At 46.7% G+C, this 27,811-nt stretch overlaps 1 protein-coding gene across 1 annotated transcript in view; it reads left to right on the top strand.

Annotated features, from left to right (window-relative positions):
- Window positions 1–4,398: 4,398 nt before the first annotated feature.
- LOC129818074 (ceramide glucosyltransferase-like) overlaps window positions 4,399–27,811 on the top strand; it is a 47,738-nt gene continuing 24,325 nt past the window's right edge. The window contains exons 1-3 of the mRNA XM_055873626.1: window positions 4,399–4,682; window positions 19,238–19,379; window positions 24,417–24,519. Coding sequence (XP_055729601.1) covers window positions 4,585–4,682; window positions 19,238–19,379; window positions 24,417–24,519 — 343 coding nt within the window. The 5' untranslated portion in view covers window positions 4,399–4,584. The remainder of the gene's footprint in view (window positions 4,683–19,237; window positions 19,380–24,416; window positions 24,520–27,811) is intronic.

Below are 27,811 nucleotides of genomic sequence, written 5' to 3'. Positions count from 1 at the left end.
GTGATGTTGGTGTCTAGCTGTAGGCTAGTTGTCTTGTGATATTGATATCTAGCTGTAGGCTAGTTGTCTAGTGATATTGGTGTCTAGCTAGCTGTTGGCTAGTTGTCTAGTGATATTGGTGTCTAGCTGTAGGCTAGTTGTCTAGTGATATTAGTGTCTAGCTGTAGGCTAGTTGTCTAGTGATATTGGTGTCTAGCTGTAGGCTAGTTGTCTAGTGATATTGGTGTCTAGCTGTAGGCTAGTTGTCTAGTGATATTGGTGTCTAGCTGTAGGCTAGTTGTCTAGTGATATTGGTGTCTAGCTGTAGGCTAGTTGTCTAGTGATATTGGTGTCTAGCTGTATGCTAGTGATATTGGTGTCTAGCTGTAGGCTAGTTGTCTAGTGATATTGGTGTCTAGCTGTAGGCTAGTTGTCTAGTGATGTTGGTGTCTAGCTGTAGGCTAGTTGTCTAGTGATATTGGTGTCTAGTGATATTGGTGTCTAGCTGTAGGCTAGTTGTCTAGTGATGTTGGTGTCTAGCTGTAGACTAGTTGTCTAGTGATATTGGTGTCTAGCTGTAGACTAGTTGTCTAGTGATATTGGTGTCTAGTTGTCGAGTGATATTGGTGTCTAGCTGTAGGCTAGTTGTCTAGTGATATTGGTGTCTAGCTGTAGGCTAGTTGTCTAGTGATATTGGTGTCTAGCTGTAGGCTAGTTGTCTAGTGATATTGGTGTCTAGTGATATTGGTGTCTAGCTGTAGGCTAGTTGTCTAGTGATGTTGGTGTCTAGCTGTAGACTAGTTGTCTAGTGATATTGGTGTCTAGCTGTAGACTAGTTGTCTAGTGATATTGGTGTCTAGTTGTCGAGTGATATTGGTGTCTAGCTGTAGGCTAGTTGTCTAGTGATATTGGTGTCTAGCTGTAGGCTAGTTGTCTAGTGATATTGGTGTCTAGCTGTAGGCTAGTTGTCTAGTGATGTTGGTGTCTAGCTGTAGGCTAGTTGTCTAGTGATATTGGTGTCTAGCTGTAGGCTAGTTGTCTAGTAATATTGGTGTATAGCTGTAGGCTAGTTGTCTAGTGATATTGGTGTCTAGTGATACTGGTGTCTAGTGATATTGGTGTCTAGCTGTAGGTTAGTTGTCTAGTGATATTGATATCTAGCTGTAGGCTAGTTGTCTAGTGATATTGGTGTCTAGCTGTAGGCTAGTTGTCTAGTGATATTGGTGTCTAGCTGTAGGCTAGTTGTCTAGTGATATTGGTGTCTAGCTGTAGGCTAGTTGTCTAGTGATATTGGTGTCTAGCTGTAGGCTAGGTTTCTAGTGATATTGGTGTCTAGCTGTAGGCTAGTTGTCTAGTGATATTGATATCTAGCTGTAGGCTAGTTGTCTAGTGATGTTGGTGTCTAGCTGTAGACTAGTTGTCTAGTGATATTGATATCTAGCTGTAGGCTAGTTGTCTAGTGATATTGGTGTCTAGCTGTTGGCTAGTTGTCTAGTGATATTGATATCTAGCTGTTGGCTAGTTGTCTAGTGATGTTGGTGTCTAGCTGTAGGCTAGTTGTCTAGTGATATTGATGTCTAGCTGTAGGCTAGTTGTCTAGTGATGTTGGTGTCTAGCTGTAGGCTAGTTGTCTTGTGATATTGATATCTAGCTGTAGGCTAGTTGTCTAGTGATGTTGGTGTCTAGCTGTAGGCTAGTTGTCTTGTGATATTGATATCTAGCTGTAGGCTAGTTGTCTAGTGATATTGGTGTCTAGCTAGCTGTTGGCTAGTTGTCTAGTGATATTGGTGTCTAGCTGTAGGCTAGTTGTCTAGTGATATTAGTGTCTAGCTGTAGGCTAGTTGTCTAGTGATATTGGTGTCTAGCTGTAGGCTAGTTGTCTAGTGATATTGGTGTCTAGCTGTAGGCTAGTTGTCTAGTGATGTTGGTGTCTAGCTGTAGGCTAGTTGTCTAGTGATATTGATATCTAGCTGTAGGCTAGTTGTCTAGTGATATTGATATCTAGCTGTAGGCTAGTTGTCTAGTGATGTTGGTGTCTAGCTGTAGGCTAGTTGTCTAGTGATATTGGTGTCTAGCTAGCTGTTGGCTAGTTGTCTAGTGATATTGGTGTCTAGCTGTAGGCTAGTTGTCTAGTGATATTAGTGTCTAGCTGTAGGCTAGTTGTCTAGTGATATTGGTGTCTAGCTGTAGGCTAGTTGTCTAGTGATATTGGTGTCTAGCTGTAGGCTAGTTGTCTAGTGATGTTGGTGTCTAGCTGTAGGCTAGTTGTCTAGTGATATTGATATCTAGCTGTAGGCTAGTTGTCTAGTGATATTGATATCTAGCTGTAGGCTAGTTGTCTAGTGATGTTGGTGTCTAGCTGTAGGCTAGTTGTCTAGTGATATTGGTGTCTAGCTGTAGGCTAGTTGTCTAGTGATATTGGTGTCTAGCTGTAGGCTAGTTGTCTAGTGATATTGGTGTCTAGCTGTAGGCTAGGTTTCTAGTGATATTGGTGTCTAGCTGTAGGCTAGTTGTCTAGTGATATTGATATCTAGCTGTTGGCTAGTTGTCTAGTGATGTTGGTGTCTAGTGATATTGGTGTCTAGCTAGCTGTTGGCTAGTTGTCTAGTGATGTTGGTGTCTAGCTGTAGGCTAGTTGTCTTGTGATATTGATATCTAGCTGTAGGCTAGTTGTCTAGTGATATTGGTGTCTAGCTAGCTGTTGGCTAGTTGTCTAGTGATGTTGGTGTCTAGCTGTAGGCTAGTTGTCTAGTGATATTAGTGTCTAGCTGTAGGCTAGTTGTCTTGTGATATTGATATCTAGCTGTAGGCTAGTTGTCTAGTGATATTGATATCTAGCTGTAGGCTAGTTGTCTAGTGATATTGATATCTAGCTGTAGGCTAGTTGTCTAGTGATAAATAAACATGTTTTTCTTACTAGTTTAATAGACTTAATAGAAAAGTCTGAATTTATTTTTCTATTTGGGGAGGTCATAGGTCATTCACACTTTTTGAGTGGTTTAAACAATATGCTGTAAAACAGTCAGACACTGTTGAATGAGCCTTAATACATTTAGAATGATTTTATGGAGAAGGGTGAGATTATTTTACAGGACAAAGTCTGAGTGTTACTGCAGTAATCAGTATTATTGCGTCAGATATCCACAGAGGTTTAAGAGCACCAGAAAGGTAAAGTTTATTTTAGTAAACAAACCAACATGCTGTATGGATGAAGGTTATGTATTTTGTGCTCCCGAGTGGCGCAGCGGTCTAAGGCACCGCATCTCAGTGCTAGAGGTGTCACTGCAGGCCCTGGTTCGATTCCAGACTGTATCACAACCGGCCGTGACTGGGAGTCCCATAGGGAGGTGCACAATTGGCCCAGCGTCGTCTGGGTTTGGACGGGGTAGGCCGTCATTGTAAAAAATAAAATGTTCTTAACTGACTTGCCTAGTTAAATAAAGGTTAAAATACATGGAATGCATGACATGTACTTGGGAATGTGCACCCATTGAGAATTTCCAAAGACACACATGCTTCCTCGTACATGTTGTATGACTCCCGAGATGTACATTGTCAGTGAGAGTGAGGCAATACTCAGCAGGTAAGAGATGTTGGCATATTAAATATCGGTGGAAACAACCAGAGGAGAAAGTCCAGTCCAATGACGCCATAATGACGCATATCCATGGGAACAAGAGTGGAGTGGATCGTTCGTTCATATAGAAAGGATTGGGTGTGATGCACAGTTATATAAAGGAGATGTGATTGTGCTCTTACCAAGTATACCCATTCAGTACACAATAGGTCATGAATAAATCATTACAAATTATTTCCCCAAAAACAGCCAATTGAAAACTTTTTTTGTGACACGTGAAACATTCATGAATGAATTAACACACAAACTGTCCACACATAAACAAAGCAAGTTAAGACATAAAATTCAACAGTACAAAATATTTCAACAATACCAAATAACAGACAGGTAATAATCTATCAAAATTAATCCATACCGCATGTTGGTATAACGTACATTTATTTAACTAGGCAAGTCAGATAAGAACAAATTCGTATTTACAATGAAGGCCTACCCCGACCGGTTGTGATACAGCCTTGTAATACAAGGTAGTTTGATAAGGACTTGAATTAAATTATCTGTTCATAAAGATAACATGAAACTTGACTATGCAAACACGAAAAGCTTTTTTTCTGTTCTGCAAAATTAATCTTCAAAAGCTTCTGTAACTTAAGTTAGTTCTTCTCTAAGGAACTCCTTTCTCTAATATAGGCCTACAAATGATATTTATAACTGGTGCTGATATTGCAATAGTATATCATTCTAAAGAAGGAATGCATCGACATGCTTTCTCACACAAGTTGTATTGTATTATAGCGCAATATGATCTGTAGTAGACGAGAGAGACGTGGTTCTCTGGTCAGGAACTCGAAGTCTTTTTTTGAGTTAGAAGACTACCGTCGTCATGGGCGGAAGTGCTGTACCCCGCCCAGTTCGTACCTTATGCGACGTTTTGGAGCAGATTCTCTACCTCGGTGATTCGCTCACCAGTCTGCGTGGGTATTTACACCCGTGGTACACCCGTGGTGTAGCTACAACAAGGCGCAACCATGGACCTTGTGGATCTTGCTATGCAAGGGCTCTCTGTCTTTGGATTCATTCTTTTTCTCGTACTCTGGTTTATGCATTTCATGTCCATCATCTATGTGTAAGTATTGCCTATCAATTTAGGTAGCTAGCTAAGTTAGTACTGTAGCCAATTTAACTCATCTCCACGATGAGTTGATCCGTAACTAACGTTAGTGTGGGCAGAGATGAGCTCTGAGTCACATCAAATGAAGTTTTTTTTAAATAAAAAACGATAGATTTCAGCACCCAAAGAATAGCCTGCAATTACACACGACATTGTTATGCGTAATTTTGGCCTATTGTTTGGGTGCTGAAATCAGTAGTTGTTGAACAACTCCAGTCTGTCCAAACTAACGTTAGTCGCCGCTCAACTCCACCGTAAATCGTTGAGTTTAGTCGGCTAGGTATGTCGCTCAAGACAAGGTAGCACGCTAACGGTAGCCTACTCAAAGTTGTCAAATGGTAGCAGCTTGCTATCTAACTAGTTATCTATGCCAATATACTGATTTTAGAACTCCTAACCTCGCATATAACTAACTAGCCACCGTGAGCTACATGGCTAGCTTAACATCGATTAGCTTACTAGCTAACGTCAGCTGACTAGCTACCTAGCTAAGGTGAAGTGGGCACTGTAAAGTTGGTTAACTAAAACGTAACTAGTAACAGTTGTTAGCTAACTATTTGTAAGATACTACCAAAGATACTGGTAACTAATGCTACTTGTTTTTTGTTGTTGTCTAAACCGGTGTTTTTCAGCGCTTCCTTGTGGTTCTGATGCGGCACTATCTACAGTAACTAGATGGTTACTTTACTTAGTGGCTTGGTATCTAGCTAGCTAGTTTGATAGCGATCTAGTACCTGCTCTTGGGGCTAAGGAAATCCGTTACCTCTGTCATTTTCATTACCGTGAGAAAGCACCGTTCCCCCATTTGATGGCGAGTTAGCCAATTCAACTCTAGGAGATGGAGCCACCTTTTCGGTCAGCCCCGTTTCTGTCTCAGGCACAAACCTCTCTACTCAGAGTTCAGCCACACACTTACTCAGATTTGCCTACAGGGGAAAAAACAATCAATGTGTTTTAGCTGCTCATGTGCACATTACATGAACCCTTGTAAAATGAAATACTAACTACTAGTTTTGAGTCTAGGCAGATGTAGATAGGCAGTGGCTGTTATTCAAAGGTACATCGAAGTTGCTGATTTGTAAATTCTTTACTCAAAGCCGGTGCACTATAAAAGTGGTGCACTATATAGGGAATAGGGTGCCATAGGGATCTAATCAAAAGTAGTGCACTATATAGGGAATAGGGTTCCATTGGGATCTAGTCAAAAGTAGTGCACTATATAGGGGAATAGGGTGCCATAGGGATCTAATCAAAAGTAGTGCACTATATAGGGAATAGGGTGCCATAGGGATCTAGTCAAAAGTAGTGCACTATATAGGGAATAGGGTGTCATTTGGGATGCACCCAGGAGTCTGGACAGGAGAGAGGTGGTATGTTTGGTATGGTACTATAGGTAATGGATGGGGAGGCTGACCATTTGTAATGTATACATGTGTAGCTAATGGATTTGCTGCTTACATCAAATGCATCAAAACACAATGTTGAAGACCCCTGCCAACTAGTATTAACACTTATATTTAGTTTTGGATAAATGATTTGCTTTCTGTAAGTTTTTAAAAGGCCCAGTGCCTGTCGGGTGTGATTTTTATTTTATTTATCAGTGTTATTCCTGCTGTTGTTGTTTTTTTACAATCAGCAACTATCTAGACAGGACCTTCTAATCAACAGGTTTGCATGGGCGGGACTTTTGTCTTTCCCAGGTGATGTCATCATGTGGTTTAATAGACCAATAGCAAAGTGTTCCAAACCCCTCTGCCATTCCAAATAGCTTTTATTTCCCTGGGAGGGAACTTCATGTCTGGTGATGAATGGTACATACAAGACGCGACAACATAAAACACTAAAACATGCAGGCTACAGTATAAACTAATCATTCTATGTAATCACAGGGTATGTATACAAATAGAGTAATTGAAAACACATCTATCTTTTCTAATATAGAAATGCTCTATTTTTACATAAGCTAATGATGGAGTGCTGCTGGAGATAATGAATATGAAGTTGACATAAAAATAAAAATAAAATCCCTTTAAGTGATTTGCTTTGTATAAAAGTAAAGACGGCTTCAAAATGGTGTAGCATACACTGTAGTTGGAGGAAACATGCTTTAAAAGTTGGTACATTTGAGCTCCGTTCAAGACTATCCTACCAACGGGTCGTAAAAAACTGTAATATCTTATTTTTCACCGAGTCGTGGCTGAACGACGACATGGATAACATACAGCTGGCTGGGTTTTCCGTTCATCGGCAAGATAGAACAGCTGCCTCCGGTAAGACAAGGGCTGGAGGTCTGTGGCTATCTGTCAACAACAGCTGGTGTGCGAAATCAAATATTAAGGAAGTCTCAAGGTTTTGCTCGCCGGAGGTAGAGTATCTCATGATAAACTGTAGACCACACTATTTACCAAGAGTTCTCATCTATATATTTTTTTTGTAGCTGTCTATTTACCACCATAAACCGATGCTGTCACTAAGACCGCACTCAACGAGCTGTATTCCGCCATAAGCAAACAAGGTTATGCTCCTCGAGAGGCGGTGCTCCTAGTGGCCGGGGACTTTAACGCAGGGAAACTGTTACATGTGCAACAAGAGTGGAAAAAACGTCTAGACCACCTTTACGCCACACACAGAGACTTGGAACAAAGCTCTCCCTCACCCTCCATTTGGAAACTCTGACCAGGTAGACAACAACACATCTGCCACGCTGATCCTCAACATGGGGGGCCCCCTCAGGGGTGTGCGCTTAGTCCCCTCCTGTACTCGCTGTTCACCCATGACTGCGTGGCCAAGCACGACTGAGGCCTGGTTACCGACAACGATGAGACAGCCTATAGGGAGGAACTCAGAGACCTGACAGTGTGGTTCCAGGACAACAACCTCTCCCTCAACATGATCAAGACAAAGGAGATGATCGTGGACTACAGGAAAAGGAGGGCCAAGCACTCCCCCATTCTCATCGACGTGGCTGTATTGGAGCAGGCTGAGAGCTTCAAGTTCCTTGGCGTCCACATCACCGACAAACTAGAATGGTCCAAACACACCAAGACAGTCGTGAAGAGGGCACGACAAAACCTTTTCCCCTTCAGGAGACAAAAGATTTGGCATGGGTCCCCAGATCCTCAAAACGTTCTACAGATGCACCATCGAGAGCATCCTGACTGGTTGCATCACCGCCTGGTGTGGCAACTGATTGGCCTCTGACCGCAAGGCGCTACAGAGGGTAGTGTGTAATGCCCAGTACATCATGGGGCCAAGCTTCCTGCCATCCAGGACATCTATACCAGGCGGTGTCAGAGGAAGACCCTAAAAATTGACTGACTCCAGCCACCCTAGTCATAGACTGTTCTCTCTGCTACCTCACAGCAAGCGGTAACGGAGCACCAAGTCTAGGACCAAAAGGCTCCTTAACAGCTTCTACCCCCAAGCCATAAGACTGCTGAACAATTAATCAAATGGCCACCGGACTAGTAGCATTGACCCCCCCCCCCCCCCCCCCCCACTGCTGCTACACGCTGTTTATTATCTATTACCTATCCATAGTCACTTCACCCCTACCTACATGTACATACTACCTCGGCTAACCTGTACCCCCGCACATTGACTCGATACCGGTATCCCCCTGTATATATTGTCTATTTTATTGTTGCTCTTTTGTCTTAACTTCCCTTAAGCCCGCCATATTTAGCATCGTTTACGGCCCCTTAAGCCCGCCATATTTATTAGCATCGTTTACGGCCCCTTAAGCCCGCCATATTTATTAGCATCGTTTACGGCCCCTTAAGCCCGCCATATTTATTAGCATCGTTTACGGCCCCTTAAGCCCGCCATATTTATTAGCATCGTTTACGGCCCCTTAAGCCTGCCATGTTTATTAGCATCGTTTACGGCCCCTTAAGCCCGCCATGTTTATTAGCATCGTTTACGACCCCTTAAGCCCGCCATGTTTATTAGCATCGTTTACGGCCCCTTAAGCCCGCCATGTTTAGCATCGTTTACATGTGAACCCATGTAACTGTGTCCATTTGCTAAAGCAGTGAGGTAGTGCTTCAATTAAGAAAAAATAATATATTTATTTACCTCAAGTCCTAGCCCACAAGTAGGAAACGCATGACGGTAAAAACACTAACTAGACCTATTACATTAAATATGTGATGTGAACCTTTTTAAACTTTAAAAACTTATTGACGCACGGATCCCTTTAGCGGGATCTATTTCATCAACAACTGCTAAATTGCAGAGCGCCAAATTTATTATTTTCTTCAAAAAATATTTATATTCATGAAATCACAAGTGCAATATAGCAAAACACAGCTTAGCTTGTTGTTAATCCACCTGTCGTGTCAGATTTTGAAAATATGCTTTACAGCGAAAGCAATCCAAGCGTTTGTGTGAGTTTATCGATCACTATGCAAAACATTAAGAACACCTAGCAGCAGTGTAGATTGGTCACGAAAGCCAGAAAAGCAATAAAATGAATCGCTTACCGTTGATGATCTTCGGATGTTTGCACTCACGAGACTCCCAGTTACACAATAAATGTTCGTTAAAGATAATTTTTATATTCAAAAACCTCCATTTGTTTGGCGCGTTATGTTCAGTATTCCACAGCCTTAGACAGGTCATCGAGGCTTGACGAAAATTCCAAAGAGTATCCGTAAAGTTCTTAGAAACATGTCAAAAGTTTTTAATAATCAATCCTCAGGTTGTTTTTAACATCAATAAACGATAATATTTGAACCGGACTGTAAACTATTCAATACTGGAGAGAAAGAAAATATCGAGCAAACAGTGGCGAGCGCATCAACTAATGGAGGGACATCCGTGTATCCACCGACGCGTTTTGATAAATCTCGCAAATTTTTCAAAATAAAAGCTTGAAACTATGTCTAAAGACTGTTCACACCCTGAGGAAGCCACAGGAAAAGGAATCTGGTTGATATCCCTTTAAATGGAGGATAGGCAGGCAATGGAACAGGGATTTTTCAAAATAGAAGTCACTTCCGGGTTGGATTTTCTCAGGTTTTCGCCTGCAAAATCAGTTCTGTTATACTCACAGACAATATTTTGACAGTTTTGGAAACTTTAGAGTGTTTTCTATTCTACCCTGTCAATTATATGCATATTCTAGCATCTGGACCTGAGAAATAGGCAGCTTACAATGGGAACGTTATTTTTCCAAACCTAAAAATTCTGCCCCCTAGCTTCAAGAGGTTTTAAAGATGCACTATGTAGAATTCATTCCGCCATTACAAAAATGTGAATAGTTCGCCTATTTTCAGTTTGTGGCTTAACAAGCAAGTGTAGTGTAGAGAATCATTGTACCATCTAAACCGCTGTGGAAAAATATTGTATAATCAGCTGCTGGGGTACAAAACCGAAAGTAAAAGATGCAAAACAAACTAAACTTAAGCAACATCTCACTCATCAATATCATCAATATCTATTCATTCATGATAGGACCAGCTTTACAGAAGTTGTGAGACATTGCAAGCCAAGTCAAGAAATTGAGAGATACAGCTTTTTGGTTGCCGATAGATAGGCCTAGGTCAGGATTCTGACTGTCTGCATGTTGGCCGACCTGCCTGTATTGTGTCCCTCCCGTCTCTTTCCATCTCTCGCTAGGTCGCTATGAAGGATGCCAGTGTTTGTGTTGCTCGGCTGTATGGCAACTAATCAGTCTCCTCCGTTTTCAAAAATACTGATTCTTAGGAGTCGATTCCTTGCAGGATCGAATGTTGACACTCCGAAATTGGGAGTCGCCATGCAAGGGGGTCGAGGAATACATTACTTTGGAGTCGACTCCAGCACTATGTCATCGTCGTTAACAGTTAGAAAAATGGAAAGTAGGGATCGGCGATTTTATATCGATATATTTCAAATGTCTGTTTTAGCGCAACGTTCCAAATGCCTTTTATAAACCGCATGGTTCGAGCCCTGAATGCTGATTGGCTGACAGCCGTGGTATATCAGACCGTATACCACGACTATGACAAAACATTCTATTTTTACTGCTCTAATCACGTTGGTAACCAGTTTATAATAGCAATAAGGCTCCTCTGGGGTTTGTGGTATATGGCCAATATACCACGGCTAAGGGCTGTATCCAGGCACTAAGAATCTCCCTTAGCCGTGGTATATGGCCAATATACCACGGCTAAGGGCTGTATCCAGGCACTAAGAATCTCCCTTAGCCGTGGTATATGGCCAATATACCACGGCTAAGGGCTGTATCCAGGCACTAAGAATCTCCCTTAGCCGTGGTATATGGCCAATATACCACGGCTAAGGGCTGTATCCAGGCACTAAGAATCTCCCTTAGCCGTGGTATATTGGCCAATATACCACGGCTAAGGGCTGTATCCAGGCACTAAGAATCTCCCTTAGCCGTGGTATATGGCCAATATACCACGGCTAAGGGCTGTATCCAGGCACTAAGAATCTCCCTTAGCCGTGGTATATGGCCAATATACCACAGCTAAGGGCTGTATCCAGGCACTAAGAATCTCCCTTAGCCGTGGTATATGGCCAATATACCACGGCTAAGGGCTGTATCCAGGCACTAAGAATCTCCCTTAGCCGTGGTATATGGCCAATATACCACGGCTAAGGGCTGTATCCAGGCACTAAGAATCTCCCTTAGCCGTGGTATATGGCCAATATACCACGGCTAAGGGCTGTATCCAGGCACTAAGAATCTCCCTTAGCCGTGGTATATGGCCAATATACCACGGCTAAGGGCTGTATCCAGGCACTAAGAATCTCCCTTAGCCGTGGTATATGGCCAATATACCACGGCTAAGGGCTGTATCCAGGCACTAAGAATCTCCCTTAGCCGTGGTATATGGCCAATATACCACGGCTAAGGGCTGTATCCAGGCACTAAGAATCTCCCTTAGCCGTGGTATATTGGCCATATACCACAACCCCTCGTACCTTATTGCTTAAGTATATATCGCAAGAATCAAGGTTTTTATTAACATTTTTAACATTTTTTAAGAGCGTTCTGTGTCTTTGGTCTCATCTCCTTCTGTGCCGTGTGCACTGTGCACCTTCCCACTCCACAGACGCCAAGCCCCTTCCTCTGCCGCTCACAACAACAACAGAAGACAGAAGATAACTTGTTCTCGAACAACGAGCAGATTCAACGAGCTATTTGAGGTTTGCTACAACAGATTCGGTCATATCGACCCTGATTTAATGAGCACAGCAGACCCTACTAAAACGAGAGGATTAATGAACACAGCAGACCCTACTAAAACGAGAGGATTAATGAACATGTTGAACACAGCAGACCCTACTAAAACGAGAGGATTAATGAACACAGCAGACCCTACTAAAACGAGAGGATTAATGAACATGTTGAACACAGCAGACCCTACTAAAACGAGAGGATTAATGAACACAGCAGACCCTACTAAAACGAGAGGATTAATGAACATGTTGAACACAGCAGACCCTACTAAAACGAGAGGATTAATGAACACAGCAGACCCTACTAAAACGAGAGGATTAATGAGCACAGCAGACCCTACTAAAACGAGAGGATTAATGAGCACAGCAGACCCTACTAAAACGAGAGGATTAATGAACATGTTGAACACAGCAGACCCTACTAAAACGAGAGGATTAATGAACACAGCAGACCCTACTAAAACGAGAGGATTAATGAGCACAGCAGACCCTACTAAAACGAGAGGATTAATGAACATGTTGAACACAGCAGACCCTACTAAAACGAGAGGATTAATGAGCACAGCAGACCCTACTAAAACGAGAGGATTAATGAACACAGCAGACCCTACTAAAACGAGAGGATTAATGAACACGATCGAGGGAAATGTGTGCTCAGGTTTTTTTATTCAGGTAGGCCATTGCGGTACCGCGTAGTCGCAAAAATCTTGCCACAGACTCTTATATGCTACCTGTCTAGTTTTGTGTTTGTTTTTTTAATACATATTGAGTGAGCATAAAAATACAGGTTTTATATCAGGATTTGGCTTATCATTTTGAGTAATAAGCATCGTCTTATCCAGGTAGGCCACTTGATTTCAACATGTAAACAAAGTGAACAGGCTGTGTTGTTAACAGTTGGAGACGGACAGGAGGGTGAATCGCCGTATACAGAACAGTTCAACTGTTCTACCTAGTTAGCAAGAAAATAGATCCGTTTTTGGCTAGAATTTAAATCTAAAGTTTAGCTGGTTACTCACTAGCATGTGGACTTGTTCCTGAGAGATTGTTAGTGAGTCCTTGTTAATGATCTATATGGTCTCCTACCAGAAGTTGGTCTTTCAAATCAAAGTTTATTTGTCACGTGCGCCGAATACAACAGGTGTAGTAGACCTCACAGTGAAATGTTTACTTACAGGCTCTAACCAATAGTGCCAAAAATAGGTGTTTGGTGAGCAATAGGTAAGTAAAAATAAATAAAAACAACAGTAAAAAGACAGGCTCTGTGCGGCAGAGGGGCTCTGTGCGCGGCAGAGGGGCTCTGTGCGCGGCAGAGGGGCTCTGTGCGCGGCAGAGGGGCTCTGTGCGCGGCAGAGGGGCTCTGTGCGCGGCAGAGGGGCTCTGTGCGCGGCAGAGGGGCTCTGTGCGCGGCAGAGGGGCTCTGTGCGCGGCAGAGGGGCTCTGTGCGCGGCAGAGGGGCTCTGTGCGCGGCAGAGGGGCTCTGTGCGCGGCAGAGGGGCTCTGTGCGCGGCAGAGGGGCTCTGTGCGCGGCAGAGGGGCTCTGTGCGCGGCAGAGGGGCTCTGTGCGCGGCAGAGGGGCTCTGTGCGCGGCAGAGGGGCTCTGTGCGCGGCAGAGGGGCTCTGTGCGCGGCAGAGGGGCTCTGTGCGCGGCAGAGGGGCTCTGTGCGCGGCAGAGGGGCTCTGTGCGCGGCAGAGGGGCTCTGTGCGCGGCAGAGGGGCTCTGTGCGCGGCAGAGGGGCTCTGTGCGCGGCAGAGGGGCTCTGTGCGCGGCAGAGGGGCTCTGTGCGCGGCAGAGGGGCTCTGTGCGCGGCAGAGGGGCTCTGTGCGCGGCAGAGGGGCTCTGTGCGCGGCAGAGGGGCTCTGTGCGCGGCAGAGGGGCTCTGTGCGCGGCAGAGGGGCTCTGTGCGCGGCAGAGGGGCTCTGTGCGCGGCAGAGGGGCTCTGTGCGCGGCAGAGGGGCTCTGTGCGCGGCAGAGGGGCTCTGTGCGCGGCAGAGGGGCTCTGTGCGCGGCAGAGGGGCTCTGTGCGCGGCAGAGGGGCTCTGTGCGCGGCAGAGGGGCTCTGTGCGCGGCAGAGGGGCTCTGTGCGCGGCAGAGGGGCTCTGTGCGCGGCAGAGGGGCTCTGTGCGCGGCAGAGGGGCTCTGTGCGCGGCAGAGGGGCTCTGTGCGCGGCAGAGGGGCTCTGTGCGCGGCAGAGGGGCTCTGTGCGCGGCAGAGGGGCTCTGTGCGCGGCAGAGGGGCTCTGTGCGCGGCAGAGGGGCTCTGTGCGCGGCAGAGGGGCTCTGTGCGCGGCAGAGGGGCTCTGTGCGCGGCAGAGGGGCTCTGTGCGCGGCAGAGGGGCTCTGTGCGCGGCAGAGGGGCTCTGTGCGCGGCAGAGGGGCTCTATTAGTGGATGTGCGTTCTGGTTAAATTGAAGAAAAAGGTTGTTTTCATAGACAGACTTGAAAGCCAGGTCAGTTATTATTGCAAATAAAGCAGGTTAAACAATTGTGATAAAATAATCAAGTTATTAGTCTAATTTCATACACCCTGAATTCATTAGATTATTGCTAACTGTTTGTAATGTGGGGTATTTGACCTTTTTAATTGTACAAAGCTTATTTAGAGCAAACATTTTTTTGTTGATAATATATATATATATATATATATATATATATATATATTTTATACCTATCTCATGAATCGCCGTTAAGCTTGGAAAAAAATCAAAATATGATTTTTGTGACCATATTGACCAGCCCTATTCGTGTGGAAACATAGACTCTTAACAGTGTGATTAAACTTCGTTACTCCTTGCTGAAGAAACGAGCAACAAACAAGTATTTGGTTGCCTAGGCCTTACCCCTACAATGCAGCACACAAATATATATAATTAGTGCTCGTCTGTCTCCGTAAGAAGAGCGGTGACACTAACGATGTGATTGTCTGTCTCCTGTAGCCGACTCTCTGCCTCAACAAGAAGAGCGGTGACACTAACGATGTGATTGTCTCTCCTGTAGCCGACTCTCTGCCTCAACAAGAAGAGCGGTGACACTAACGATGTGCTTGTCTGTCCTGTAGCCGACTCTCTGCCTCAACAAGAAGAGCGGTGACACTAACGATGTGCTTGTCTGTCTCTCCTGTAGCCGACTCTGCCTCAACAAGAAGAGCGGTGACACTAACGATGTGCTTGTCTGTCTCTCCTGTAGCCGACTCTGCCTCAACAAGAAGAGCGGTGACACTAACGATGTGCTTGTCTGTCTCTCCTGTAGCCGACTCTCTGCCTCAACAAGAAGAGCGGTGACACTAACGATGTGCTTGTCTGTCTCTCCTGTAGCCGACTCTCTGCCTCAACAAGAAGAGCGGTGACACTAACGATGTGATTGTCTGTCCTGTAGCCGACTCTCTGCCTCAACAAGAAGAGCGGTGACACTAACGATGTGCTTGTCTGTCCTGTAGCCGACTCTCTGCCTCAACAAGAAGAGCGGTGACACTAACGATGTGATTGTCTGTCCTGTAGCCGACTCTCTGCCTCAACAAGAAGAGCGGTGACACTAACGATGTGATTGTCTCTCCTGTAGCCGACTCTCTGCCTCAACAAGAAGAGCGGTGACACTAACGATGTGCTTGTCTCTCCTGTAGCCGACTCTCTGCCTCAACAAGAAGAGCGGTGACACTAACGATGTGCTTGTCTGTCTCTCCTGTAGCCGACTCTCTGCCTCAACAAGAAGAGCGGTGACACTAACGATGTGCTTGTCTGTCTCTCCTGTAGCCGACTCTCTGCCTCAACAAGAAGAGCGGTGACACTAACGATGTGCTTGTCTCTCCTGTAGCCGACTCTCTGCCTCAACAAGAAGAGCGGTGACACTAACGATGTGATTGTCTCTCCTGTAGCCGACTCTGCCTCAACAAGAAGAGCGGTGACACTAACGATGTGCTTGTCTGTCCTGTAGCCGACTCTGCCTCAACAAGAAGAGCGGTGACACTAACGATGTGATTGTCTGTCTCTCCTGTAGCCGACTCTCTGCCTCAACAAGAAGAGCGGTGACTCTAACGATGTGATTGTCTCTCCTGTAGCCGACTCTGCCTCAACAAGAAGAGCGGTGACTCTAACGATGTGCTTGTCTGTCTCTCCTGTAGCCGACTCTGCCTCAACAGGAAGAGCGGTGACACTAACGATGTGATTGTCTCTCCTGTAGCCGACTCTCTGCCTCAACAAGAAGAGCGGTGACACTAACGATGTGATTGTCTCTCCTGTAGCCGACTCTCTGCCTCAACAAGAAGAGCGGTGACACTAACGATGTGCTTGTCTGTCCTGTAGCCGACTCTCTGCCTCAACAGGAAGAGCGGTGACACTAACGATGTGCTTGTCTGTCCTGTAGCCGACTCTGCCTCAACAAGAAGAGCGGTGACACTAACGATGTGATTGTCTGTCCTGTAGCCGACTCTGCCTCAACAAGAAGAGCGGTGACACTAACGATGTGATTGTCTCTCCTGTAGCCGACTCTCTGCCTCAACAGGAAGAGCGGTGACACTAACGATGTGATTGTCTCTCCTGTAGCCGACTCTCTGCCTCAACAGGAAGAGCGGTGACACTAACGATGTGCTTGTCTCTCCTGTAGCCGACTCTCTGCCTCAACAAGAAGAGCGGTGACACTAACGATGTGCTTGTCTGTCTCTCCTGTAGCCGACTCTGCCTCAACAGGAAGAGCGGTGACACTAACGATGTGCTTGTCTGTCTCTCCTGTAGCCGACTCTCTGCCTCAACAAGAAGAGCGGTGACACTAACGATGTGCTTGTCTGTCTCTCCTGTAGCCGACTCTCTGCCTCAACAAGAAGAGCGGTGACACTAACGATGTGCTTGTCTGTCTCTCCTGTAGCCGACTCTCTGCCTCAACAAGAAGAGCGGTGACACTAACGATGTGCTTGTCTGTCTCTCCTGTAGCCGACTCTCTGCCTCAACAAGAAGAGCGGTGACACTAACGATGTGTCTGTCTCTCCTGTAGCCGACTCTCTGCCTCAACAAGAAGAGCGGTGACACTAACGATGTGCTTGTCTGTCTCTCCTGTAGCCGACTCTCTGCCTCAACAAGAAGAGCGGTGACACTAACGATGTGCTTGTCTGTCTCTCCTGTAGCCGACTCTCTGCCTCAACAAGAAGAGCGGTGACACTAACGATGTGCTTGTCTGTCCTGTAGCCGACTCTGCCTCAACAAGAAGAGCGGTGACACTAACGATGTGATTGTCTCTCCTGTAGCCGACTCTGCCTCAACAAGAAGAGCGGTGACACTAACGATGTGATTGTCTCTCCTGTAGCCGACTCTGCCTCAACAAGAAGAGCGGTGACACTAACGATGTGATTGTCTCTCCTGTAGCCGACTCTGCCTCAACAAGAAGAGCGGTGACACTAACGATGTGCTTGTCTGTCCTGTAGCCGACTCTCTGCCTCAACAAGAAGAGCGGTGACTCTAACGATGTGCTTGTCTGTCTCTCCTGTAGCCGACTCTCTGCCTCAACAAGAAGAGCGGTGACACTAACGATGTGCTTGTCTCTCCTGTAGCCGACTCTCTGCCTCAACAAGAAGAGCGGTGACACTAACGATGTGATTGTCTCTCCTGTAGCCGACTCTCTGCCTCAACAAGAAGAGCGGTGACACTAACGATGTGATTGTCTCTCCTGTAGCCGACTCTGCCTCAACAAGAAGAGCGGTGACACTAACGATGTGATTGTCTCTCCTGTAGCCGACTCTGCCTCAACAAGAAGAGCGGTGACACTAACGATGTGATTGTCTCTCCTGTAGCCGACTCTCTGCCTCAACAAGAAGAGCGGTGACACTAACGATGTGCTTGTCTGTCCTGTAGCCGACTCTCTGCCTCAACAAGAAGAGCGGTGACACTAACGATGTGCTTGTCTGTCTCTCCTGTAGCCGACTCTCTGCCTCAACAAGAAGAGCGGTGACACTAACGATGTGATTGTCTCTCCTGTAGCCGACTCTGCCTCAACAAGAAGAGCGGTGACACTAACGATGTGATTGTCTGTCCTGTAGCCGACTCTGCCTCAACAAGAAGAGCGGTGACACTAACGATGTGATTGTCTGTCCTGTAGCCGACTCTGCCTCAACAAGAAGAGCGGTGACACTAACGATGTGATTGTCTCTCCTGTAGCCGACTCTCTGCCTCAACAGGAAGAGCGGTGACACTAACGATGTGATTGTCTCTCCTGTAGCCGACTCTCTGCCTCAACAAGAAGAGCGGTGACTCTAACGATGTGCTTGTCTGTCTCTCCTGTAGCCGACTCTGCCTCAACAGGAAGAGCGGTGACACTAACGATGTGATTGTCTCTCCTGTAGCCGACTCTCTGCCTCAACAAGAAGAGCGGTGACACTAACGATGTGATTGTCTCTCCTGTAGCCGACTCTCTGCCTCAACAAGAAGAGCGGTGACACTAACGATGTGCTTGTCTGTCCTGTAGCCGACTCTCTGCCTCAACAGGAAGAGCGGTGACACTAACGATGTGCTTGTCTGTCTCTCCTGTAGCCGACTCTGCCTCAACAGGAAGAGCGGTGACACTAACGATGTGATTGTCTGTCTGTCCTGTAGCCGACTCTCTGCCTCAACAAGAAGAGCGGTGACACTAACGATGTGCTTGTCTGTCTGTCCTGTAGCCGACTCTCTGCCTCAACAAGAAGAGCGGTGACACTAACGATGTGCTTGTCTGTCTCTCCTGTAGCCGACTCTCTGCCTCAACAAGAAGAGCGGTGACACTAACGATGTGCTTGTCTGTCCTGTAGCCGACTCTGCCTCAACAAGAAGAGCGGTGACACTAACGATGTGATTGTCTCTCCTGTAGCCGACTCTCTGCCTCAACAAGAAGAGCGGTGACACTAACGATGTGATTGTCTCTCCTGTAGCCGACTCTCTGCCTCAACAAGAAGAGCGGTGACACTAACGATGTGATTGTCTCTCCTGTAGCCGACTCTGCCTCAACAAGAAGAGCGGTGACACTAACGATGTGCTTGTCTGTCCTGTAGCCGACTCTCTGCCTCAACAGGAAGAGCGGTGACACTAACGATGTGCTTGTCTGTCTGTCCTGTAGCCGACTCTGCCTCAACAGGAAGAGCGGTGACACTAACGATGTGCTTGTCTGTCCTGTAGCCGACTCTCTGCCTCAACAGGAAGAGCGGTGACACTAACGATGTGCTTGTCTGTCTGTCCTGTAGCCGACTCTGCCTCAACAGGAAGAGCGGTGACACTAACGATGTGATTGTCTCTCCTGTAGCCGACTCTCTGCCTCAACAGGAAGAGCGGTGACACTAACGATGTGCTTGTCTGTCTGTCCTGTAGCCGACTCTGCCTCAACAGGAAGAGCGGTGACAAGCAGCCCTACAGTAAGCTGGCAGGGGTCTCTCTACTGAAGCCTCTGAAAGGAGTAGATCCTAACCTCATCAATAACCTGGAGACCTTCTTTGAACTCGACTACCCCACGGTACTTCCTGTTCTATATCCTACATGTCTATATCCTACCCCACGGTACTTCCTGTTCTATATCCTACATGTCTATACTCTACCCCACGGTACTACCTGTTCTATATCCTACATGTCTATATCCTACCCCACGGTACTACCTGTTCTATATCCTACATGTCTATACTCTACCCCACGGTACTACCTGTTCTATATCCTACATGTCTATACCCTACCCCACGGTACTACCTGTTCTATATCCTACATGTCTATACTCTACCCCACGGTACTACCTGTTCTATATCCTACATGTCTATACTCTACCCCACGGTACTACCTGTTCTATATCCTACATGTCTATACCCTACCCCACGGTACTACCTGTTCTATATCCTACATGTCTATACCCTATCCCTCGACTACCCCACGGTACTACCTGTTCTATATCCTACATGTCTATACTCTACCCCTCGGTACTACCTGTTCTATATCCTACATGTCTATACCCTACCCCACGGTACTACCTGTTCTATATCCTACATGTCTATACCCTATCCCTCGACTACCCCACGGTACTACCTGTTCTATATCCTACATGTCTATACCCTACCCCTCGGTACTACCTGTTCTATATCCTACATGTCTATATCCTACCCCACGGTACTACCTGTTCTATATCCTACATGTCTATACCCTACCCCTCGGTACTACCTGTTCTATATCCTACATGTCTATACCCTACCCCTCGGTACTACCTGTTCTATATCCTACATGTCTATATCCTACCCCACGGTACTACCTGTTCTATATCCTACATGTCTATACTCTACCCCACGGTACTACCTGTTCTATATCCTACATGTCTATACCCTACCCCACAGTACTACCTGTTCTATATCCTACATGTCTATACCCTACCCCTCGGTACTACCTGTTCTATATCCTACATGTCTATACCCTACCCCACGGTACTACCTGTTCTATATAGTGCGTGTCTATACCCTACCCCACGGTACTAGCTGTTCTATATCGTGCGTGTCTATATCCTACCCCACAGTACTAGCTGTTCTATATCGTGCGTGTCTATATCCTACCCCACGGTACTACCTGTTCTATATCCTACATGTCTATACCCTATCCCTCGGTACTACCTGTTCTATATCCTACATGTCTATACCCTATCCCTCAGTACTACCTGTTCTATATCCTACATGTCTATACCCTACCCCACGGTACTACCTGTTCTATATCCTACATGTCTATACTCTACCCCTCGGTACTACCTGTTCTATATCCTACATGTCTATACCCTATCCCTCAGTACTACCTGTTCTATATCCTACATGTCTATACTCTACCCCACGGTACTACCTGTTCTATATCCTACGTGTCTATACTCTACCCCTCGGTACTACCTGTTCTATATCCTACGTGTCTATACCCTACCCCACGGTACTACCTGTTCTATATCTTGCGTGTCTATATCCTACCCCACGGTAGGAACCTCTTCTACAGGCTTGAGCATAACCACCCCAAGGTACGACCTGTTCTATATCCTACGTGTCTATACCCTACCCCACGGTAGGAACCTCTTCTACAGGCTTGAGCATAACCACCCCAAGGTACGACCTGTTCTATATCCTACATGTCTACACCCTACCCCACGGTAGGAACCTCTTCTACAGGCTTGAGCATAACCACCCCAAGGTACGACCTGTTCTATATCCTACATGTCTATACCCTACCCCACGGTAGGAACCTCTTCTACAGGCTTGAGCATAACCACCCCAAGGTACGACCTGTTCTATATCCTACATGTCTATACCCTACCCCACGGTAGGAACCTCTTCTACAGGCTTGAGCATAACCACCCCAAGGTACGACCTGTTCTATATCCTACATGTCTATACCCTACCCCATGGTAGGAACCTCTTCTACAGGCTTGAGCATAACCACCCCAAGGTACGACCTGTTCTATATCCTACGTGTCTATACCCTACCCCACGGTAGGAACCTCTTCTACAGGCTTGAGCATAACCACCCCAAGGTACGACCTGTTCTATATCCTACGTGTCTATACCCTACCCCACGGTAGGAACCTCTTCTACAGGCTTGAGCATAACCACCCCAAGGTACGACCTGTTCTATATCCTACATGTCTATACCCTACCCCATGGTAGGAACCTCTTCTACAGGCTTGAGCATAACCACCCCAAGGTACGACCTGTTCTATATCCTACGTGTCTATACCCTACCCCACGGTAGGAACCTCTTCTACAGGCTTGAGCATAACCACCCCAAGGTACGACCTGTTCTATATCCTACATGTCTATACCCTACCCCACGGTAGGAACCTCTTCTACAGGCTTGAGCATAACCACCCCAAGGTACGACCTGGAACGACACTGTTTGTAAAGAGTTAATTTCCCTCCCAGACGTCTCGCCACATTGTTTCAGTGACTCTCTATCAGTCTACTGTTAGAATGTTGCAGTGCAGTTAGACAGGGCAAAGTCATGCATTATAGGGTGCAGCAAGCAGGTACTACGTGCTGCTTCCCGTAGAACAAGTTCTACGTGCTGCTTCCCGTAGAACAAGTTCTACGTGCTGCTTCCCGTAGAACAAGTTCTACGTGCTGCTTCCCGTAGAACAAGTTCTACGTGCTGCTTCCCGTAGAACAAGTTCTACGTGCTGCTTCCCGTAGAACAAGTTCTACGTGCTGCTTCCCGTAGAACAAGTTCTACGTGCTGCTTCCCGTAGAACAAGTTCTACGTGCTGCTTCCCGTAGAACAAGTTCTACGTGCTGCTTCCCGTAGAACAAGTTCTACGTGCTGCTTCCCGTAGAACAAGTTCTACGTGCTGCTTCCCGTAGAACAAGTTCTACGTGCTGCTTCCCGTAGAACAAGTTCTACGTGCTGCTTCCCGTAGAACAAGTTCTACGTGCTGCTTCCCGTAGAACAAGTTCTACGTGCTGCTTCCCGTAGAACAAGTTCTACGTGGCTAGAGCGGAGGGGCGGCTGGTAGACTAGCGGTTAGAGTGGAGGGGATCAGTATGAGGCCCGTTAACCAGACCGGGGTAATAACATGGCAGCTTTGGACTAATGTCTCTCTGTGTTTCTCTCCCCAGTATGGGACTAATGTCTGTGTTTCTCTCCCCAGTATTGGACTAATGTCTGTGTTTCTCTCCCCAGTATGAGACTAATGTCTCTCTGTGTTTCTCTCCCCAGTATTGGACTAATGTCTGTGTTTCTCTCCCCAGTATTGGACTAATGTCTGTGTTTCTCTCCCCAGTATGGGACTAATGTCTCTCTGTGTTTCTCTCCCCAGTATGGGACTAATGTCTCTCTGTGTTTCTCTCCCCAGTATGGGACTAATGTCTCTCTCTGTGTTTCTCTCCCCAGTATGGGACTAATGTCTCTCTGTGTTTCTCTCCCCAGTATGGGACTAATGTCTCTCTGTGTTTCTCTCCCCAGTATGGGACTAATGTCTCTCTGTGTTTCTCTCCCCAGTATGGGACTAATGTCTCTCTGTGTTTCTCTCCCCAGTATGGGACTAATGTCTGTGTTTCTCTCCCCAGTATGGGACTAATGTCTCTCTGTGTTTCTCTCCCCAGTATGGGACTAATGTCTCTCTGTGTTTCTCTCCCCAGTATGGGACTAATGTCTCTCTGTGTTTCTCTCCCCAGTATGGGACTAATGTCTCTCTGTGTTTCTCTCCCCAGTATGGGACTAATGTCTGTGTTTCTATCCCCAGTATGAGACTAATGTCTCTGTGTTTCTCTCCCCAGTATGAGACTAATGTCTCTGTGTTTCTCTCCCCAGTATGAGACTAATGTCTGTGTTTCTCTCCCCAGTATGGGACTAATGTCTGTGTTTTTCTCCCCAGTATTGGACTAATGTCTCTCTCTGTGTTTCTCTCCCCAGTATGAGACTAATGTCTCTGTGTTTCTCTCCCCAGTATGAGACTAATGTCTCTGTGTTTCTCTCCCCAGTATGAGACTAATGTCTGTGTTTCTCTCCCCAGTATGAGACTAATGTCTCTGTGTTTCTCTCCCCAGTATGAGACTAATGTCTGTGTTTCTCTCCCCAGTATGGGACTAATGTCTGTGTTTTTCTCCCCAGTATTGGACTAATGTCTCTCTCTGTGTTTCTCTCCCCAGTATGGGACTAATGTCTCTCTCTGTGTTTCTCTCCCCAGTATGAGACTAATGTCTCTGTGTTTCTCTCCCCAGTATGAGACTAATGTCTCTGTGTTTCTCTCCCCAGTATGAGACTAATGTCTCTGTGTTTCTCTCCCCAGTATGGGACTAATGTCTCTCTGTGTTTCTCTCCCCAGTATGGGACTAATGTGTCTCTCTGTGTTTCTCTCCCCAGTATGGGACTAATGTCTCTCTGTGTTTCTCTCCCCAGTATGGGACTAATGTCTCTCTGTGTTTCTCTCCCCAGTATGGGACTAATGTCTCTCTGTGTTTCTCTCCCCAGTATGGGACTAATGTCTGTGTTTCTATCCCCAGTATGAGACTAATGTCTCTCTGTGTTTCTCTCCCCAGTATGGGACTAATGTCTCTCTGTGTTTCTCTCCCCAGTATTGGACTAATGTCTCTCTCTGTGTTTCTCTCCCCATTATGGGACTAATGTCTCTCTCTGTGTTTCTCTCCCCAGTATGGGACTAATGTCTCTGTTTCTCTCCCCAGTATGAGACTAATGTCTCTGTTTCTCTCCCCAGTATGGGACTAATGTCTGTGTTTCTCTCCCCAGTATTGGACTAATGTCTGTGTTTCTCTCCCCAGTATGAGACTAATGTCTCTGTGTTTCTCTCCCCAGTATGGGACTAATGTCTGTGTTTCTCTCCCCAGTATTGGACTAATGTCTCTCTCTGTGTTTCTCTCCCCAGTATGAGACTAATGTCTGTGTTTTTCTCCCCAGTATTGGACTAATGTCTCTCTCTGTGTTTCTCTCCCCAGTATGGGACTAATGTCTGTGTTTCTCTCCCCAGTATGGGACTAATGTCTGTGTTTCTCTCCCCAGTATGGGACTAATGTCTCTGTGTTTCTCTCCCCAGTATGAGATCCTGTTGTGTGTACAGGACCATGATGACCCAGCCGTTGATGTGTGTAAAAAGCTCCTGGGAAAATATCCCAACGTAGATGCTAGGTTGTTTGTAGGTAAGAGCTTGACTTTATGTTTTATTAGAAGAAACTGTTAATTTAATATTCATGTTTCTGACATTTCTACAATCTGTCTAATAAATATGTTTGTGTAGTATTGAAGTGGGGAACCTGTTGGTATTAACAGTTTTATACATTGATTCCAAGGTAGTCTAGTCTATAAATATAACAAATGATGTCAAAATGTGTGTAATTGGACTATAGAGGCCAAAATGTCACCTTATTCCATAATAGTGTGAGGCCATTTGGAGAAACTATTGATTCTAGCTCATTAGCAGCATCTGAGGTCTCTCTCTAGTGAAAGGCAGGGGATCCACACTGTGCTGTCTGTAAGGCAGGGGATCCACACTGTGCTGTCTGCAGGGGATCCACACTGTGCTGTCTGAAAGGCAGGGGATCCACACTGTGCTGTCTGTAAGGCAGGGGATCCACACTGTGCTGTCTGAAAGGCAGGGGATCCACACTGTGCTGTCTGCAGGGGATCCACACTGTGCTGTCTGCAGGGGATCCACACTGTGCTGTCTGAAAGGCAGGGGATCCACACTGTGCTGTCTGTAAGGCAGGGGATCCACACTGTGCTGTATGAAAGGCAGGGGATCCACACTGTGCTGTCTGCAGGGGATCCACACTGTGCTGTATGAAAGGCAGGGGATCCACACTGTGCTGTATGCAGGGGATCCACACTGTGCTGTCTGCAGGGGATCCACACTGTGCTGTCTGAAAGGCAGGGGATCCACACTGTGCTGTATGAAAGGCAGGGGATCCACACTGTGCTGTCTGCAGGGGATCCACACTGTGCTGTCTGAAAGGCAGGGGATCCACACTGTGCTGTCTGCAGGGGATCCACACTGTGCTGTCTGCAGGGGATCCACACTGTGCTGTATGCAGGGGATCCACACTGTGCTGTCTGCAGGGGATCCACACTGTGCTGTCTGAAAGGCAGGGGATCCACACTGTGCTGTATGAAAGGCAGGGGATCCACACTGTGCTGTCTGCAGGGGATCCACACTGTGCTGTCTGAAAGGCAGGGGATCCACACTGTGCTGTATGAAAGGCAGGGGATCCACACTGTGCTGTCTGCAGGGGATCCACACTGTGCTGTCTGAAAGGCAGGGGATCCACACTGTGCTGTCTGAAAGGCAGGGGATCCACACTGTGCTGTCTGTAAGGCAGGGGATCCACACTGTGCTGTCTGTAAGGCAGGGGATCCACACTGTGCTGTCTGAAAGGCAGGGGATCCACACTGTGCTGTCTGCAGGGGATCCACACTGTGCTGTCTGTAAGGCAGGGGATCCACACTGTGCTGTCTGTAAGGCAGGGGATCCACACTGTGCTGTCTGTAAGGCAGGGGATCCACACTGTGCTGTCTGCAGGGGATCCACACTGTGCTGTCTGTAAGGCAGGGGATCCACACTGTGCTGTCTGTAAGGCAGGGGATCCACACTGTGCTGTCTGCAGGGGATCCACACTGTGCTGTATGAAAGGCAGGGGATCCACACTGTGCTGTCTGAAAGGCAGGGGATCCACACTGTGCTGTCTGAAAGGCAGGGGATCCACACTGTGCTGTATGAAAGGCAGGGGATCCACACTGTGCTGTCTGTAAGGCAGGGGATCCACACTGTGCTGTCTGTAAGGCAGGGGATCCACACTGTGCTGTCTGCAGGGGATCCACACTGTGCTGTATGAAAGGCAGGGGATCCACACTGTGCTGTATGAAAGGCAGGGGATCCACACTGTGCTGTCTGAAAGGCAGGGGATCCACACTGTGCTGTCTGAAAGGCAGGGGATCCACACTGTGCTGTCTGCAGGGGATCCACACTGTGCTGTCTGCAGGGGATCCACACTGTGCTGTCTGAAAGGCAGGGGATCCACACTGTGCTGTCTGAAAGGCAGGGGATCCACACTGTGCTGTCTGCAGGGGATCCACACTGTGCTGTCTGTAAGGCAGGGGATCCACACTGTGCTGTCTGAAAGGCAGGGGATCCACACTGTGCTGTCTGTAAGGCAGGGGATCCACACTGTGCTGTCTGAAAGGCAGGGGATCCACACTGTGCTGTCTGTAAGGCAGGGGATCCACACTGTGCTGTCTGCAGGGGATCCACACTGTGCTGTATGAAAGGCAGGGGATCCACACTGTGCTGTCTGTAAGGCAGGGGATCCACACTGTGCTGTATGAAAGGCAGGGGATCCACACTGTGCTGTCTGCAGGGGATCCACACTGTGCTGTCTGTAAGGCAGGGGATCCACACTGTGCTGTCTGAAAGGCAGGGGATCCACACTGTGCTGTCTGAAAGGCAGGGGATCCACACTGTGCTGTCTGAAAGGCACCCCCCCCCCCCAGTCGGTGGCACCCCCCCAAAAGGTTTCTGCAGCGTCAAACAATCGGCTACATTTGAGTCGTTATCTAATGAAGTCAGTATAAAGTAATTCGCTTTATGAAGAGGTGCAGTCGATGACTGAGATGTTACTTAATAAATACGTCGTTACGTCTAACATGTCCACGCTGGAATGGAGGATTCAAAACATTTTGATATGCAGCCTAGTTCAGTGATTGGCATGAATGTTGGTTTGACAATTAGGCTATTTTTTGTTATATTTTACTGTCAAAATAGGGCAATTTTTTTTATTTTTTTTGTTAATTAGAAATGAATTTGCCTTTCATCGTTATTTACCCCCAATACTATACGAAGGCCTTATTGAATTGGTGGTAATTCATCACCTGAGGAAGTGGAAACTCATTAGTTTATTCTAAATGTAACCCCCTACTAATTACCATGTTTTAATCTAACAGTAAATGTAGTGTCCTAAAAATATAAAAATGGTATCCATGAGTTTGTCTGACTCTTGGTAAGTACATTTTTACATTTTAGTCATTTAGCAGACGCTCTTATCCAGAGCGACTTACAGAGTGCATACATTTGATTACATTTTTTACATACTGAGACAAGGATATCCCTACCGGCCAAACCCTCCCTAACCCGGACGACGCTATGCCAATTGTGCGTCGCCCCACGGACCTCCCGGTTGCGGCCGGCTGCGACAGAGCCTGGGCGCGAACCCATAGACTCTGGTGGCGCAGCTAGCACTGCGATGCAGTGCCCTAGACCACTGCGCCACCCGGGAGGCTAAGTAGATCAACAACCAAAATCTCACAGTATCCCTTTAAAGCACCGCTGACCGATTGGCAAGTGTTTTTCTGTTGCTGGTCTCTTGACCGATTCCCCGTTTTGGTTTATGATGTTTGTCCCTCATGAGACACTACACATGGAAGCCTACACTACATTAACAA

Source organism: Salvelinus fontinalis, chromosome 21 (assembly GCF_029448725.1).
Source record: "Salvelinus fontinalis isolate EN_2023a chromosome 21, ASM2944872v1, whole genome shotgun sequence".
Taxonomy (NCBI): domain Eukaryota; kingdom Metazoa; phylum Chordata; class Actinopteri; order Salmoniformes; family Salmonidae; genus Salvelinus; species Salvelinus fontinalis.
The sequence above is the reverse complement of the archived record's forward strand: the minus strand, read 5'-3'. Positions and strand labels throughout refer to the sequence as shown.